The 17,657-nt window shown below is 39.8% G+C and overlaps 1 protein-coding gene across 6 annotated transcripts in view; it reads right to left on the bottom strand.

Annotated features, from left to right (window-relative positions):
• Nucleotides 1–17,657, bottom strand: part of LOC102937550 (muscular LMNA interacting protein) — a 168,753-nt gene that overhangs the window by 26,159 nt on the left and 124,937 nt on the right. The window contains exon 13 of one of the 6 annotated variants that reach the window (XM_043542378.1): nucleotides 14,617–15,183. The exons of the other annotated variants lie outside the window; for them this stretch is intronic. Within the exon in view, the coding sequence (XP_043398313.1) occupies nucleotides 15,121–15,183 (63 nt within the window). The 3' untranslated portion in view covers nucleotides 14,617–15,120. Of the gene's footprint in view, nucleotides 1–14,616; nucleotides 15,184–17,657 lie in introns of those variants that run through there. 6 annotated transcript variants of the gene reach the window in all.

Here is a 17,657-nt window from a genome sequence, read left to right as displayed (position 1 = left end):
GCGGGGGGGTTTAAATGAAAGCTGAAATTCTGATATAAAATCTGATGGATTTGGAGACCTATGCACATGCCTAAAGTGCTGGTGCCTTAATCCAGCCCTGATATCACTTAGGAGGGAAAGAAGAAGAAAAGAGAAGCAGACATTATAAGGAGGGGTAGCAGTAACCTTATCTTACTTGGGGTCCCATTTAAGACCCTGGAGCAGTGATAAGAGCAACAACGCTGGAGGGCTCAGAGTCCATCTAGATCAGAATCTATTTATCTAATGTGGGAAACTTGTCTTTATGTAGGACTAGTTGCACAGGGATGGGATGAAGGAGCAAAGACTCTTTCCACCACTTGCACCAGTCTGTGACAAATACAGCCTCTGCAATTTCCTGGCATTAGAGCCAAAAAACCCCGGTAAAATCGGTTATGAATTTATCAGCCTAAAAACTCATGATCTATTATTATATTGTATGAATAATAACTAAATCCATATTACCTTTGTGTCTGGCTATCAACTAAGCCCCTGTCCTGCTGTTGGATCCACGTGGGTGCAAAGATATATCTGCCTGTGAAAATCCAGTTACAGGATCAGAGCCTAAAACAGAATTAACATGGCCTCCTGCCTCTCAAATTAATCCCTGTATCTTTTTGCTAATGTATTTCATCTTAAAACACCTGCTGTCTGTATGTGCCCTGAATATACAAAGAAAGTGATAAACACTCTAAAGCTCACAAAAACCTAGTGGACAGATACTAATCCACAGAAAGGTGATCATCCTGTTTTTCATAAAGCTAACTTAAAAGGGAATTTCTTTAAGATAATTTTAAAATAAATGTTCAGAGTGAAGAATGGCAATTACATTCACTGAAATATGCTGCATACTTTCAATTGTTTGTTCACAGTATATTTCTAAATGTTTCCAGGAGCTTCTGGTAGTGAGTCTTTCCCTCTAATGACAGATTTCAGAGTAGCAGCCATGTTAGTCTGTATCCGCAAAAAGAAAAGGAGTACTTGTGTACTAAAAGGAGTACTAAGCTTATGCTCAAATAAATGTGTTAGTCTCTAAGGTGCCACAAGTACTCCTTTTCTTTTTTCCCCTCTAATGGAGAATCTGTTGAAACAAAGTGCAACATATATGAGTCTAGAAATTCTTCCTTTTGATACTGACCTGCTCTTCAGTATTCAGTGGCCAAGTTAATTTAAATAAAGCTAGATTGCAGTAGAAGAGATTAACCGAGCCAGCGTCTGACTATCTTTAGAATATGCTGCAAGAGCCAGCTTTTTGCCAGAATTTTATCGATGCAACAAAAATCTCGCTCTCTGTTATTCACAGACACAAAATACTTTATAACAGAGGCAAGCAAGTACAGTCTCATCCAAAAGCTGATAAATTCAATGGAAAAAGTACCGTTGACTTCAGTGGGAGTTAGATCAGGCTTCTGGAGCTTGGGCACAGACAAATAGCACAACCCACAACAAAACTGTCCATGAACAATGACCATATATTTCTAATTTACTGTGTTCAGCATTTTGATATTGCAATGACGGGCACTGCTGAAATGCCTTTGGTAGAGCAGCAGCAATATTCCACATCATCACTGCGGCCAAGCAATGTAGAAATTTAGGCTACAGCGCTCATGAAAGCTCATGCTCAAATAAATTGGTTAGTCTCTAAGGTGCCACAAGTACTCCTTTTCTTTTTGCGAATACAGACTAACACGGCTGTTACTCTGGTAACGTATATGGTTACTTTTAGGCAGGTGAGTAATCTCTGACTACAATGCAATTACTCAGGTGTTAAAAAACATACAGAAGCGTTTACAGGATGAGGGCCTAAAGGATGTTTAGCCATAGAGTAGCCGAATATTTTAACTATTGTACTACAAACGAACCACTGCAGGTATTGTTAGCTCTTGTGATGGATTTCTAGAGATTTAAAATAACAATAACTGTTGACTGAAAGGGCTTAGAAAAGAATACTCTGCTTAAGAAAAACTATGCTGGTGTAAAATCTTTAAATTGACAGGAGTTTTGCCTGAGTCAATACTACAGGATATATACCATGGAGAATAATTTTAATAAAGTAAATAAATTTTAATAAAGTTAATACTACAGGATATATACCATGGAGAATAATTTTCAACTTTCAGTATTTATTACTATTTCAAGGTTTTTTTTTTCAATTTGAAATAGCTAGTTTGTTACACTTCTGGTTCTGCAGCTGATACTATTATTACTATATTTTACTGTCCCATCTTTACTAGACCTGCACATTTTAACAAACTAAAATATGTCTCCTTAAAGCACACATAAATGCTATCTGGGTGAGGTCCAGGAGGGGATGCTCATTATTTTGAAAAATATAATAAGGAAATATTGACCACTTATGATGTGAACATTGAGATTTATTGATTTATGAGGTAAACATTTAAGTGATATTAATTTTTCTGTAGTCATCTAAAGCTGTCTGGTACCAGAGATTAATACAGAAAAATTCACATTTCATTTTGCCTTTGTCAGTGTTTTCTAAGCAGGTTAATAAAACTCATGTCTATATAACAATATGAGAAGCTTATAAGCAAAAATAGATGAACTTGCATTCCGGCAATGGAAGAGGACTTTGATATAATAGGCATTACTGAAACATGGTGGAATGAAAGAAATCAATCGAATACTGTAACATCTGGACTTCCAACTATATAGGAAGAAATGATTCAGCCAAAGAGATGTTGTTACAAGTATGGAGCACTGTAGCTAAAAAATTGCTTAGAACCTAGTGAGATAAAAATTCTGACTATAGAGCACCACTCAGTTGAATGTGCGTGGACACAAATCCCAAGCTGTAAGAATGTAAATATGCAAATAGGGCTATAGTACCGGCCCTTCAGATCAAGACTAGGATATTGGGTGCACAGATTTCAAGAGAGATCCTGCACAACAAAGACAAACAAAATGATAATAATGGTGGATTTCAGCTATGCACATATAAACTAATCAAAATGGCACAAATGGCCAGAGTTTAGAGAAGCTATTTCTTAATACTAAGCCCTGGTCTACACTACAAGATTAGGTCGAATTTAGCCACGTTAGGTCATTTTTAAAATGAATGCGTCTACACAAGCAACCCCATTCCGTTGACCTAAAGGGCTCTTAAAATCGACTTCTGTTCCTCCCCAGCGAGGGGAGTAGCGCTAAAATCGACCTTGCTAGGTCAAATTTGGGGTAATGCGGACGCAAATCGACATTATTGGCCTCCGGGAGCTATCCCAGAGTGCTCTAATGTGACCGCTCTGGACAGCACATTCAACTCTGATGCACTAACCAGGTACACAGGAAAAGCCCCGGGAACTTTTGAATTTCATTTCCTGTTTGGTCAGCGTGGTGAGCTCAGCAGCACAGGTGACCATGCAGTCCCCCCAGAATCACAAACGAGCTCCACCATGGAGTGAACGAGAGACACTGGATCTGATTGCTGTACGGGGAGAAGAATCTGTGCAAGCAGAACTCTGATCAAAAAGAAGAAATGCTAATATATATGCCAAAATTGCACAGGGCATGATGGACAGAGGCTACAACAGGGACACACTGCAGTGCCGTGTGAAAGTCAAGGAGCTCAGGCAAGCCTACCAAAAGACAAAGGAGGCAAACGGTCACTCTGGGTCAGAGCCCCAGACATGCCGTTTCTATGATCAACTGCATGGCATTCTAGGGGGGGACCCTACCACTACCCCACCACTGTCCGTGGACACCTGCAAGGGGGGAGTCTCACACAACATGGAGGAGGATTTTGCGGATGAGGAAGAGGAGGAGGAGAATGCGCAGCAGGCAAGCGGTGAATCTGTTCTCCCCGGCAGCCAGGACCTTTTCATCACCCTGGAGCTAATACTCTCCCAAGGCGGGATCCCCGATCCTGAAGGCGGAGGAGGCAGCTCTGGTGAGTGCACATTTGTAACTACAGTACAGGGTTTAAAAGCAATAGTGTTTAATGTTTGATTTGCCCTGAAGACTTGGGATGCATTCTGGCCAGTACAGCTACTGGAAAAGCCTGTTAACGTGTCTGGGGATGGAGTGGGAATCCTCCAGGGACATCTCCATGAAGCTCTCCTGGAGGCACTCTGACAGCCTTTGCAGAAGGTTTCTGGGGAGGGCTGCTTTATTTCATCCATGGTAGGACACTTTACCATGCCAAGCCAGTAGCAAGTAGTCTGGAATCATTGCAGCACAAAGCATGGCAGCGAATGGTCCTGGGTTTTGGTCGCATTCAAACAACATTCGGTCTTTATCCTTCTGTGTTATCCTCAGGAGAGTGATATCATTCATGGTCACCTGGCTGAAATAGGGGAATTTTTGTAAGGGAACAGTAAAAGGACCCCATTCATGCTGGGTTGTTTGCGCTTGGCTAAAAGAGATCATCCCGGAGAATAGCCACGCGGCGGGGGAGGGGTGAAGGGATCATCCCAGAGAATAGCCACACTGCAGGGCGAGGGGTGAAGGGATCGTCCCAGAGAATAGCCACACAGTGGGGTGGGGGGAGGTGTGTGCTGCACATCCACCCGAAAACCGCAGTCCCTCCTTTTAAATGTGAAACCCAACCAGCATTGCTTGCTATGGGAAAGGATGGTGCTGTAGTTTGAAACCATTCCCACATATTATGAAGGCTTTAGAAGCCAAACCCACATACCTTTTGGCTTACCATGGCTGCCTGGAAACCGAATTCTGTTGCCCAACCGTGTGTGATGTGTCACCATACTGGCAGGCACTCAATATACAAGGCAAAATGCGACCTTGTACCAAAAGCTCATGTGCTGTCTGCTGTGAATTGCTTGATTCACTGTGAAAGAGTCTTCCTTTTATTCTCAGAAATGTATCATCTTAAATTTTACTCTCCCTTTTTATCCCCTGCAGGTGCAAATGTTTCTATGCTCCCCCTATCATCTCCGTCCCTGAGGTTATCGCAGATTAGAAGGCAAAAAAAAAAAACCAAAAAAAAATAACGCACTTGTGATGACATGTTTTCCGAGCTCATGATCATGGGAGCTATCTCCCATCTGATAGGGCACAGCTGAATGCATGGAGGCATTCAGTGGCAGAGTCCAGGAAAGCATTAAGTGAGCGCGATTGGAAGAAGCAGGATGCAATGCTGAGGCTAATGGGGGAGCAAATGGACATGCTCAGGCGTCTGGTGGAGCTGAAGGAAAGCCAACAAGAGCACAGACTGCCGCTGCATCTACTGTACAACCGCCTGCCCTCCTCCCCAAATTCCATATCCTCCTCACCCAGATGCCCAAGAATGCAGGGGGGGGAGGCTCCAGGCACCCAGCCACTCCACTCCAGAGGATGGCCCAAGCAACAGAAGGCTGTCTTTCAAACAGTTTTGATTTGTAGTGTGGCTACCATAAGCAATGTGGCCTTGTCCTTCCCTCCTCCCCCACCCCACCATACCCCACCTGGGCTACCTTATCAGTTATCTCCCCTTTTTTTAATTAAAAAGAAAGAATGCATGGTTTCAAAACAATAGTGACTTTATTTCCTTTGCCAGCTGTGATCGAAGGGGGGAGGGTGGTTGGCTTACAGGGAATTAAAATCAACAAAGCGGGCGGGTTTGCAGCAAGGAGAAACACACACATAGCCTGGCCAGTCATGAAACTGGTTTTCAAAGCCTCTCTGATGTGCAGCGCACTACTTGTGCTCTTCTAATCACCCTGGTGTCTGGCTGTTCAAAATTGGCAGCCTGGCAATTTGCCTCAACCTCTCCCACCCCGCCATAAAGTTACTCTCCCCATTACTCTCAGATATTGTGGAGCACACAGCAAGCAGTAATAACAGTGGGAATATTGGTTGTGCTGAGGTCTAACCTTGTCAGCAAACAGCGCCAGAGAGCTTTTAAACGTCCAAAGGCACATTCTACCACCATTTTGCACTTGCTCTGCCTATAGTTGAACTGCTCCTTACTACTGTCCAGGCTGCCTGTGTATGGCTTCATGAGCCATAGGAGCAAGGGGTAGGCTGGGTCTCCAAGGATAACTCTTGGCATTTCAACATCCCCAACAGTAATTTTCTGGTCTGGGAAGTAAGTCCCTTCTTGCAGCTGCTCAAACAACCCGGAGTCCCTAACGATGCGAGCGTCATGCACCTTTCCTGGCCATCCCATGTTGATGTCAGTGAAACGTCCCTTGTGATCCACCAGTTCTTGCAGCACCATTGAAAAATTCCCCTTACAGTTCATATACTGGTTGACAAGGTGGTCCGGTGCTAAGATAGGGATATGCGTTCCAACTATCGCTCCACCACAGTTAGGGAATCCCATTGCAGCAAAGCCATCCACTATGACCTGCACATTTCCCAGAGTCACTACCCTTGATAGTAGAACGTCAGTGATTGCATTGGCTACTTGAATCACAGCAGTCCCCACAGTAGATTTGCCCACTCCAAATTGATTCCCGACTGACCGGTAGCAGTCAGGCATTGCAAGCTTCCACAGGGCTATCGCCACTCACTTCTCAACTGTCAGGGCAGCTCTCTTCTTGGTATTCCTGTGCTTCAGCGTAGGGGAAAGCAACTCACAGAGTTCCAGGAAAGTGCCCTTACGCATGCGAAAGTTTCGCAGCCACTGGGAATCATCCCATACCTACAAGACTATGTGGTCCCACCAGTCTTTGCTTGTTTGCTGGGACCAGAATTGGTGTTCCACTGTATCAACCAGCCCCACTGCCACCATGATGTCCTAATTGCCACATCCCATGCTTTCAGGAACATCTGTGTCCATGTCCTCCTCACAGTCGTCCTCATGCTGGCATCTCTTAGCCAGGCTCTGCACATACTGCAGTATAATGCGTGAGGTGTTTACAATGCTTGCAACAGCAGCAGTGAGCTGAGTGGCCTCCATGCGTGCCGTGTTATGGCGTCTGCACGGGTAACCCAGAAAAAAAGGCGTGAAATGATTGTCTGCAGTTGCTTTCACAGAGGGAGGGGAGACTGACAACATGTACCCCAAACCACCCGCGACAATGTTTTTGCCCCATCAGGCATTGGGAGCTTAACCCAGAATTCCAGTGGGCAGCGGAGACTGCGGGAACTGTGGGATAGCTTCCCACAGTGCACAGCTCCGTTAGTCGATGCTAGCCATGATACTGAGGACGCACTCCTCCGACTTAATGCGCTTAGTGGGGACATACACAATCGACTGTATAAAATTGATTTCTAAAAATTGACTTCTATAAAATCGACCTAATTTCATAGTGTAGACATAACTCAGTGATTCCTTCTTTGGACAGGTAGTTCTAGAACACCCTAGAGGAGAACTTATTCTCAACTTAGCCTTGAGTCACACAAAGGAGTTAAAACAACGAGGAGTCCTTGTGGTACCTTAGAGACTAACACATTTATTTGGGCACAAGCTTTCGTCGGCTAAAACCCACTTCATCAGAGGAATCCTCATTGTTTTTGCTGATACAGACTAACACAGCTACCAGTCTGAAACCTGTCACAAAGGAGTTAGTTCAAGAAGTATCCTTAGCTGAGCCACCACAAGGGACCTGAGACAATTGGAAACTTGGTATAATAGAACTCTTCTCCACCTTGTCCATCACACACCCTACCCAAGGTGGTTAAGGCAGCTGGCATAGAAGCTGGCTCTACTTTGTCTGCTAGCTTTATGCCTGTGGGATATCCTCCTGCAGGGGGCCAGGATCCATCCCTAGATCGTACCTAAGACGGACAGTCTAGACAGATTCTCAAATCATACCTTTCAGCGTAGATTTGATATTTTCCTTTTAGTTTACATTTTTACCATATTCCTATGACCTTTGCTAGGTATATGCTGATTTATTTAAATTCAAAATGTAAAAAATAAAACTGTGTAATGTATGAGTGTTGGTGACTCAGGAAACTGACACTAATAGGAAAATTTCTAAATACAGCATATGCCCAATATTGTCAAACCTGGATTCCTACCGTTACATTTCTAAAGCCATAATTAGGCACTCAATTACAAGTGGCCTGATTTTCAGAAAGGCTGAGAACCCACAAATCCCAATAAGTCATATAGAATATGTCTAGATAGCCCAGACCAACAGGAGCAAGCCTTACAGCTCTGGTCAACAAACTTGGGCTCATGCTACCACACTAAAAATGGCTGTGTAGACAGCATTTTGGAGTTGTAGCTCAGGCTGGAGCAGGGGATCTGAAGTCCACCCCCCATCCTAGTCTTCAGTGCCTGAACTCCAGGCCAAGCTGCAATGTCTACACAGCTATTTTTAGCACGGTAGTGTGAACTGCATTAGCCCAAGTCTGTTGACCCACGCAGAGAGGCTCACTGGCTTGGGCTGTATAGTTGTACCCTAGGAGCTGTCGGTGTTCAACACCTTTGAAAATTAGGCCACTTTTATTCAACTGCCTAAAAATAAATGTAGAAACCTAACTTTGGTCACCAAACTTTGAAAATGTTGCTCTATATTAATAGCTACTGCCCATCTTGTATATAGTAAATCCTTGTCTTAGAGTTGTTTCTGTTACAACACATTCTGCTCTGTAATTTTATACACTATCTGCAGAGTAAGCTCACGGCAAAACAGGTAAAATGCGAACAGGTGGCAACAGCTATTTTGAAGTCCTGCTCATCTGCTCTATTTTGAAATCCTTTGAACTCATGAGGTGTTAAAAGGCAATACGAAGCCTAATTTTCTTTTCTTTTTTTGTTAATTAGGTAACAATTGCAGTTTGGATCTTTGTGCTAAGTTAGAAAATTCCATCTACCATAGAAATTAAGGGGGAATAATAGACTCTGTACTATGTTCTTAAGTAAAGGAAATAATGAGAAATGAGGAAGTCTATAATAGCAAGTGTCTAACAAGAATGGAGGTGCTCAATGAAGCTGCTTGCTCTTGGAAGAGACCTCAGGAGGTCATCTAGTCCAACCCCCTGCTCAAAGCAGGACCAACACCAACTATATCATCCCAGCCAGGGCTTTGTCAAGCCGGGCTTTAAAAACCTCTAAAGATGGAGATTCCACCACCTCCCTAGGTAACCCATTCCAGTGCTTCACTACCCTCCTAGTGAAATAGTTTTTCCTAATATCCAACCTAGACCTCCCCCACTGCAACTTGAGACCATTGCTCCTTGTTCTGCCATCTGCCACCACTGAGAACAGCCTAGCTCCATGCTCTTTGGAACTCCCTTCAGGTTGTTTAAAGCAGCTATCAAATCCCCCCTCATTCTTCTCTTCCGCAGACTAAACAATCCCAGTTCCCTCAGCCTCTCCTCATAATTCATGTGTTCCAGTCCCCTAATCATTTTTGTTGCCCTCCGCTGGACGCTTTCCCAATTTTTCCACATCCTTCTTGTAGTGTGGGGCCCAAAACTGGATGCAATACTCCAGATGTGGCCTCACGAGTGCTGAATAGAGGGGACTAATCACTTCCCTCAATCTGCTGGCAATGCTCCTACTAATGCAGCCCAATATGCCGTTAGCTTTCTTGGCAACAAGGGCACACTGTTGATTCATATCCAGCTTCTTGTCCACTGTAATCCCCAGGTCTTTTTCTGCAGAACTGCCACTTAGCCAGTCAGTCCACAACCTGTAGCAGTGCCTGGGATTCTTCCTTCCTAAGTGCAGGACTCTGCACTTGTCCTTGTTGAACACCATCAGATTTCTTTTGGCCCAATCCTCCAAAATCCTTTTGGCAGTATGAACTAGTCATTAAAATGGTCTCCTTATGAAGGGGCAACCTTGAAAATATCTCACTGTAAATTACTGAGTAAGTAAAAATGTCTGGAAAGTTTAGCAAAACTTAGATTAGCACATTTTCATATTGTGGTTTTTTAAAGCTTGTATAAATCTAACTAAGTGAACAAACAATCACCAATAATGTTTATGGGAATCTCAAGATTTTAATTTCCCCTGAAGAAGAAATTGTGATACAGCATAAAGAAACAGCCCCCAAAGGCTCTTTTCATCAAATCACTTTTAAAGAAATGCAGACTGCATTTCTCAGGGCAAAGATAAGATTAACTTTCATGTCATATTGGGTTAAGCCTTTTGGCCAGATTTTGTCTAATTCCATCAAAGTAAATGAGAAGGTGAGAGGGAGTAAGAAGCTTCATCTTAGATATTCAGATGTATTTAGACATTTAACTGCCATCAATTTCAATAAGAGTTAAGCACCCCCTAAGTACCTTTGAGGTTCTGGGGCTTTCTTCCCACATAAATGCCCCCAAAACAGGAGCTGGGCACAATCATAAGTGCCAATGCAGCAAATAGTCACTAGTTAGCTTTAAGATCATGGACTTTAATGGGATTCCTTGATTAAGGGAAGATAAGCACCAGTAAATGTTTACAGGATTTGGGTCATTGTCCCGGGATGCAAGGATTGTGTGAGCCTTGCTCCTACAGTAGAACTAGCAGCTTTAAAGGAGATGGAGAGGGGAAGTCAGGATCTGACCTTTCCTCCCACCACACACACACACACACACACAAAGGCTGGCAAAATAAGTTCTTGGGGGAGGGGAATGGAGCACAAGTTCTGCAATGTGAAAGGGCCATGATATAACCATTATCCCCTGAAGCTCCAGGAGATATTATGTCTGTCTGTGGCACAACATCTCCCAGAGCATCTGTTGGGCATCTCACCTCTCCCAATGTAGGGATGTGGTCTAAAGCCACAACTGAACTCCATCCACTTGTAAAATTTATTTTCCAGTGCAGCAGAAGAATGCTGAATTACATCAGACATAACACAAGACAATAGCAGCACGGAAGGCTCACCTTATTATACAAAGCGTTGCGACTGTAAGGCCTATAAGAACTCTCATGAACATCACATAAGATGGAAGACAAATGACTGAAGGGCCCGGGGGTTAAACAGTCAGCATGGCAGATGGACTGTGGATGTAATGGGGACTTAGTTGGAGGGATCAATTTAGTCGGATATAGAGGATGGAGGGGAGCATTGTCCTAGAGAGAAGAAAAGCATATAAAGAGTTTGATTAGTGGACAAAAGAAGCCTGGTGCAGAAAGGCAAATTGTCTTCTTGGTTACTCCACTGATGTTAATATGATTGCACCAGTGTAACCAAGGCCGGAGTTTGGGCCAGAATACAAAGCCTAAATAGTCTGGAAACTTTTTGAGGCGGGATGCTTTGGTAGCAGAAGTGCTCAGTAAACAAACAATATTTGACAAATCCTGTGATGTTTTTATTTCTAAATGTGACTGATTTATTACACAAGAGAAAAGTTAGAGTTAACCAAATTTATATTAGGTAATATAATAAATTTAAAGCATACACAAAAACTTTCCATCCATTTTATTCTGAATGTTTAGTAATTACATTAGGGAAGGTACATGCACATGAAACTTCCCTCCTCAATGCTTTCAGCTTTTTAGAGTAATCAATAAGACTGAAAATGGATTTTACAAGCTCTTTGCAGCTGACACATTTAAGATCACTTGAAATGATTCTCCAAACATTTTTAATAAAGGTTAGAGATGGGCAGGGGGCTATGCTTTTCTGGCAAAATCTCAATCATGTTTTGCCTCTGCTTTGATAAATCCAAATCTCTTCTGCTTCTCTCCCCAATTTCCAGTCTAGTTAATGAGCTGGGAGCTCAATTTAGCCAACAAAGCTCTCCCATTTATACTGCCTGGAGATGCCATATAACAGAATTCTTTATAATTGTAGCAATCAGCTCCAGGGTGAGATAATATACTATTCACATACATAATGTAAGGCCATAGATATACTGAGTATAGAAAACAAGTGGAATGGACCCAATAGAAAAAAAAAACAGTCAGAAAGGTAGAAGGAAATAGACACCTGACGGATATCAGTGTTCACCAACACTGCATGCTGCTGTTCTTCAAAAGAATCCCTATTCCATCAGTGACACAAAGTTTGGACAAATGTTCCTCTTGGCTCTGTTTCAAATTAAGTTTCATTCCTCTCTGGTTCTGCATTGTTCCAAATGGGTTTACTTTTAAAGATAAAGAATAGGACTACTCTTATTCTTAATAGTCTTACTTATAAAGAGCTGCAAATGCTCACAGTTCTCTAGGACCCCATTATCAATTTGTTGTTGGTACATTATATTTTCAAAAGAAAAACCATCAGAATTCAATCCTCCAGTGGAAGGCAGCACATTAAGAGTAGTATGAAAATTATATTAATCATTCAAATTTTCAACCTAATTTAAAATAATTTATTTTTATTTTATGGTGTTCATTTCAATGGGGGATCTCCACAGATTAATATGTTATTATGAGATCATGCTCCATTTCATAGTTGCTGTATGGGGAAAAAAAAGAAAGGAAAATGGCTCTATCCTGTTTTCATTCCTAGTAGGGCTGTCAAGCGATTAAAAAAATTAATCACACAATTAATCGTGCTGTTAAACAATAATAGAACACCATTTATTTAAATTTTTGGGTGTTTTCTACATTTTCAAATATATTGATTTCAATTACAACACAGAATACAAAGTGTACAGTGCTCACTTTATATTTATTTTTTATTACAAATGTTTGTACTGTAAAAATGATAAAAGAAATAGTATTTTTCAATTCCTCCATTACAACTGTAGTGCAATCTCTTTATCATGAAAGTTGAACTTACAAATGTAGAATTATGTACAAAAATAACTGCGTTCAAAAACAAAACAATGTAAAACTTTAGAGCCTACAAGTCTACTCAGTCCTACTTCTTGTTCAGCCCATCGCTCAGACAAACAAGTGTATTCACATATAGGGGAGATAATGCTGCCCACTTCTTGTTTACATCACCATCTGAAAGTCGGAACAGGCGTTCGCATGGCTTTGCTATAGCCAGTGTCTCAAGATATTTATGTGCCAGATGTGCTAAAGCTTCATATGTCCCTTCATGCTTCAACCACCATTCCAGAGGACGTGTCCATGCTGATGACAGGTTCTGCTCGATAATGATCCAAAGCAGTACGGACCAACGCATGTTCATTTTCATCATCTGAGTCAGATGCCACCAGCAGAAGGTTAATTTTCTTTTTTGGTGGTTCGGGTTTTGTAGTTTCCACATCAGAGTGTTGGTCTTTTTAGACTTCTGAAAGCAAGCTCCACACCTCGTCCCACTCAGATTTTGGAAGGCACTTCAGATTCTTAAACCGTGGATTGAGTGCTGTAGCTTTAGAAATTTCACATTAGTAACTTCTTTGCATTTTGTCAAATCTTCAGTGAAAGTGTTCTTAAAACCAACAACATGTGCTAGCTCATCATTCAAGACTGCTATAACATGAAATATATGGCAGAATGCGGGTAAAACAGAACAGGGGACATACAATTCTCCCCCCAAGAAGTTCAGTCACAAATTTAATTGGAAGCATGTTCTCTGGAATGGTGTCCACAGCATAAAGGGGCATACAAATGTTTAGCATATCTGGCACATAAATACCTTGCAATGCCAGCTACAAAAGTGTCATAAGAACACCTGTTCTCACTTTCAGGTGATATTGTAAATAAAGAGGCAGTATTATCTCCCATAAATGTAAACAAACTTGTTTGTCTTAGCAATTGGCTGAACAAGAAGTAGGACTGAGTGGACTTGTAGGCTCTACAGTTTTATATTGTTTTGTTTTGGAGTGCAATTATGTAACAAAAAAATGTACATTTGTAAGTTGCACTTTCTTGATAAAGGGAATACACTACAGTACTTGTATGAGGTGAATTGAAAAATACTATTTCTTTTATTATTTTTACAGTACAAACATTTGTAATAAAAAATTATATAAAGGGAGCACTGTACACTTTGTATTCTGCGTTGTAATTGAAATCGTTATATTTGAAAATGTAGGAAAACATCCACAAATATTTAATAAATTTCAATTGGTATTCTATTGTTTAACAGTGCAATTAAAGCTGTGATTAATTGTGATTAACTTTTTTAATCATGATTAATTTTGTTGAGTTAGTCACATGAGTTAACTGCGATTAATCGACAGCCCTAATTCTAAATCATGCAAGTGAATAATACATATCCATGATGAAAAAAATAAAGGGAGTACTTGAACAGCTGCATAAGACATGGTGTTAACCAACTCCTTATACCCACAAAGGTCTTAACATCCACAAGACACAAAATCTATCATTTGATACTTTCATGAAAATTGAGTCAGTCATTCATTAGCATTTGTAGAAATTATTTACTGTAAATAATGCACACTCTCCACTAGCAAATATATCCTTTAAAGCAGCCTTGGAGAATCATCATTAAAATGTACCAGTCAAAGAACAAAGTCTATTCCCATGATGAGGAAAATGCTAAAAATTATGGTATTCTATTGAACCATCAAAAACTTATTCATCCATTTAATGGGCATATAGCATTCTTAAATGCTTAAAGGCCCTGAAAATGTAGGCACTGAACCTCAATGTTTCCATAATTAACCAGCCCCATAAAAATATTAAAATCTACCTTTATTGCTGAAAATATAATGCGTTTTCAGAAGGAGAAAGGTAACTTCATGGTACATTCATTGATTAAATAGATAAGTGATAATAATAACTTCAGTGAATGGTCACTGCTAAAAGCTACACTTCTCCTCAGAAAAACAGAAAATCAGTATGAGCCATTACAAGAAAAAGCCAAAATAAAATCAATGTTTTCCCCGAATATATACATTTTATTGGCACATAGGCAGACAGGCAGGACCAAAACATTGATAAAAAGAGCTCCATCTATTTGTCTAATTCTACATCTTTTCCAGAGGAATTTTAACAAATTAAGGAACTCCATTTAATTTAGCCTCAAAAAATGATCAGCACACCATTTCAACATTGCAATTTCATTCAAAGCACAACAAAATATTATTTTCCTACTTTACATAATATGATCCTACAAATGAAGAATCTTGGGTAAAGGTAGAAGATGAATAATGCAAAAACACATGTGAAGAACTGCATGAAAAATGCTGAACTTAAAAGCAAATTTTAATATTTTTGTTGTAAGGACAAAGATATTTTCCATATGGAGCAGTTTTGCCTGTCCCATAATAAGTGAAAAACTGCTCTCTGCCATGCAAATTATGAGATCCACACAGGGAGTGGTGGAGCTGAAGATCACCAAATACAGGTGGCTGCATCACTAGGTCTCAAACTGAATGTCACCCACATGATCACCAGTGCTCAGTGTCAAACGGGGAGGCATGACAGGAAAGGGAAGAAGGTAATGCAGATGTCTAAGAAAAATCAGAAGAGAAGAGTAAATACAATTGGCACTGTTTAGAACATCAGCTACTCTAGCTGCTCTTAAGTTTATCACGTCAAGGAATTCCTCTCTTTGTTTTATGTATGTGAAGGAGAATGTTGGCAACATGACTCGGAAAGGGAAATGTGCGCAGACTGTGATATTGTAAGGACAGGGAAGGAATAAAAAAAGAGAAAGAACAGAAATATGAACTTTTTTTAAAAGGAAGTTAAAGATTTCCAAAGCCCCAATTTCCATGAAAAAGGGGGAAAGATGGAGACAGTAAAAAATCTTTGTTTTCAATTACATCAGACATAATGTTGCAGGATTCTGTCTGTCTCCCCTAAGAAATTATATGGTGTGTCAAAGATTTGAGCAAGCAAAAATAATCATCAACATCACTGTGCAAAAGATTATTTAACTATTGCGACGGCAAGTAAAAAAGTGAAATGAATCAAAGGCTCCACTGGTAAGGACATTAAGAGAAGTACCACACATGAAAAAATGTGAGGAAATAAATATGGGATTTCAATCATATTTTAGCAGCCATGGAGAAATAAAAGTGTGAGATGGTCAAGTTTTACAGCTAGATGAGCTGCTTACATCAAAGAGCAATCCTGTGAATCTGTACAAGTAGCAGTGGTTGAAATCTAAAAATAAAATCTCAAATACTTTATTGAAAAAATGTACTAAATTCAGTTCACTACATTTCAGGGGTAAAAGTTATTCATATGTAGTCAGCCAACTCTGGATTTTCATGAAAATATCTGTAAATCCCTCCAAAATTACAAATTTTGGCTCAAGTGACTATTTGTCTGAAAATTCATACTGGATAAGTGGTGTTCTTCTGATTCATTCATGAACTCCAGTAGAGATATGTCAATTGACACCAGCTGAGGATCGGATACTCATTCACTATACTATGACATCCCTGAATTATGTTTCCTTTACACGTACCACCACCAACCCCTTCCCCATTTCAGGAAATAAACACTTCACAATTAAAGATCCCTGTAAAATTACAAGTCTTTTACAGTAGACTTATGGTATTCCATATGTCATGATTAATATGTTCATTTTATCATCCATTAAAATAAACTGAAATTTTCTTTTACATAGGTAAAGCTGAATTTAACATTCATCATGAAATATAGCCTTTTCCTTCTGGTGAATTCAGTAGTCTATTTGTTAGAAGAGAACTTTGATCATTTGGTTTTGCTTTAGTTTTATTTTGGCTTTTGTCAAACACCCATATTATTATACAGTTTTGTTAGTTTCCCCAAACTTCTGTAATATTACTGCAAACGTATATTACTTAGCAATCTGAAAAACATTGCACACAGATATAGTTTGGTTTCTGTGATGTAGGATCAGAGAATCCTGAATGTATCTCTAAAATTCGGTTTATTATTTTTTAAAAATAACTAAAAATGTCCCAACTTAGCGATATAAAAGAGATAATTAATGATTTAATTAATGCATTAATGCATAATTAATGCATTAATGATATTGTATGACTCTACATCGTGCAAAATAACTTTTGGAACCAGATGCAACCAGCCATCACATAAATTGATGACTCAGAAGGCCTACAAATATATTCTATATAAAGGGTAGGATTTTGAAATATGCTCAGCATTAGCCTAACTTTGCTCCGATTGAATGCAACAGTAAAACTCCTATTGAAAGTTAGGCAAAAGCAGAAAGCTTATGAACATTTGACTCATGTAGCTTAAATCTGGGCAACTGTTTAATAATTTTGTAAATAAAACAAAAATTCAATAGAAATGATTCTATATTTTAAACTGTACTTATTTTGATTTGAGATATGCCTATACACAGCAGCAAGCATATGTACACATTAGGGCTGTCAATTAATTGCAGTTAACTCACACAATTAACTCAAAAAAAGTAATTGTGATTAAAAAATTAATCATGATTAATTGCAGTTTTAATCGCATTGTTAAATAGAATACCAATTGAAATTTATTAAATATTTTGGATGTTTTTCTACTTTTTTGAATATATTGATTTCAATTACAACACAGAATACAAAGTGTACATGGCTCATTTTATATTATTATTTTTATTACAAATAGTTGCACTGTAAAAGTGATAAACAAAAGAAGAGTATTTTTCAATTCACCTCATACAAGTACTGTAGCGCAATCTCCCTATCATGAAAGTGCAATTTACAAAGGTAGATTTTTTTTGTTACATAATTGCACTCGAAAACAAAGCAATGCAAAACATTGGAGCCTATAAGTCCACTCAGTCCTTCTTCTCGTTCAGCCAATCGCTAAGACAAACAAGTTTGTTTATATTTACGCAGGATAATGCTGCCCACATCTTATTTACAATGTCACCATAAAGTGAGAACAAGCATTTGCATGGGACTTTTGTAGCTGGCATTTCAAGGTATTTACGTGCCAGATATGCTAAACATTCATATGCCCCTTCATGCTT

The sequence above is a fragment of the Chelonia mydas genome, chromosome 3 (genome assembly GCF_015237465.2).
Source record: "Chelonia mydas isolate rCheMyd1 chromosome 3, rCheMyd1.pri.v2, whole genome shotgun sequence".
Classification (NCBI taxonomy): domain Eukaryota; kingdom Metazoa; phylum Chordata; order Testudines; family Cheloniidae; genus Chelonia; species Chelonia mydas.
This window is presented reverse-complemented; position numbering and strand designations above follow the sequence as displayed.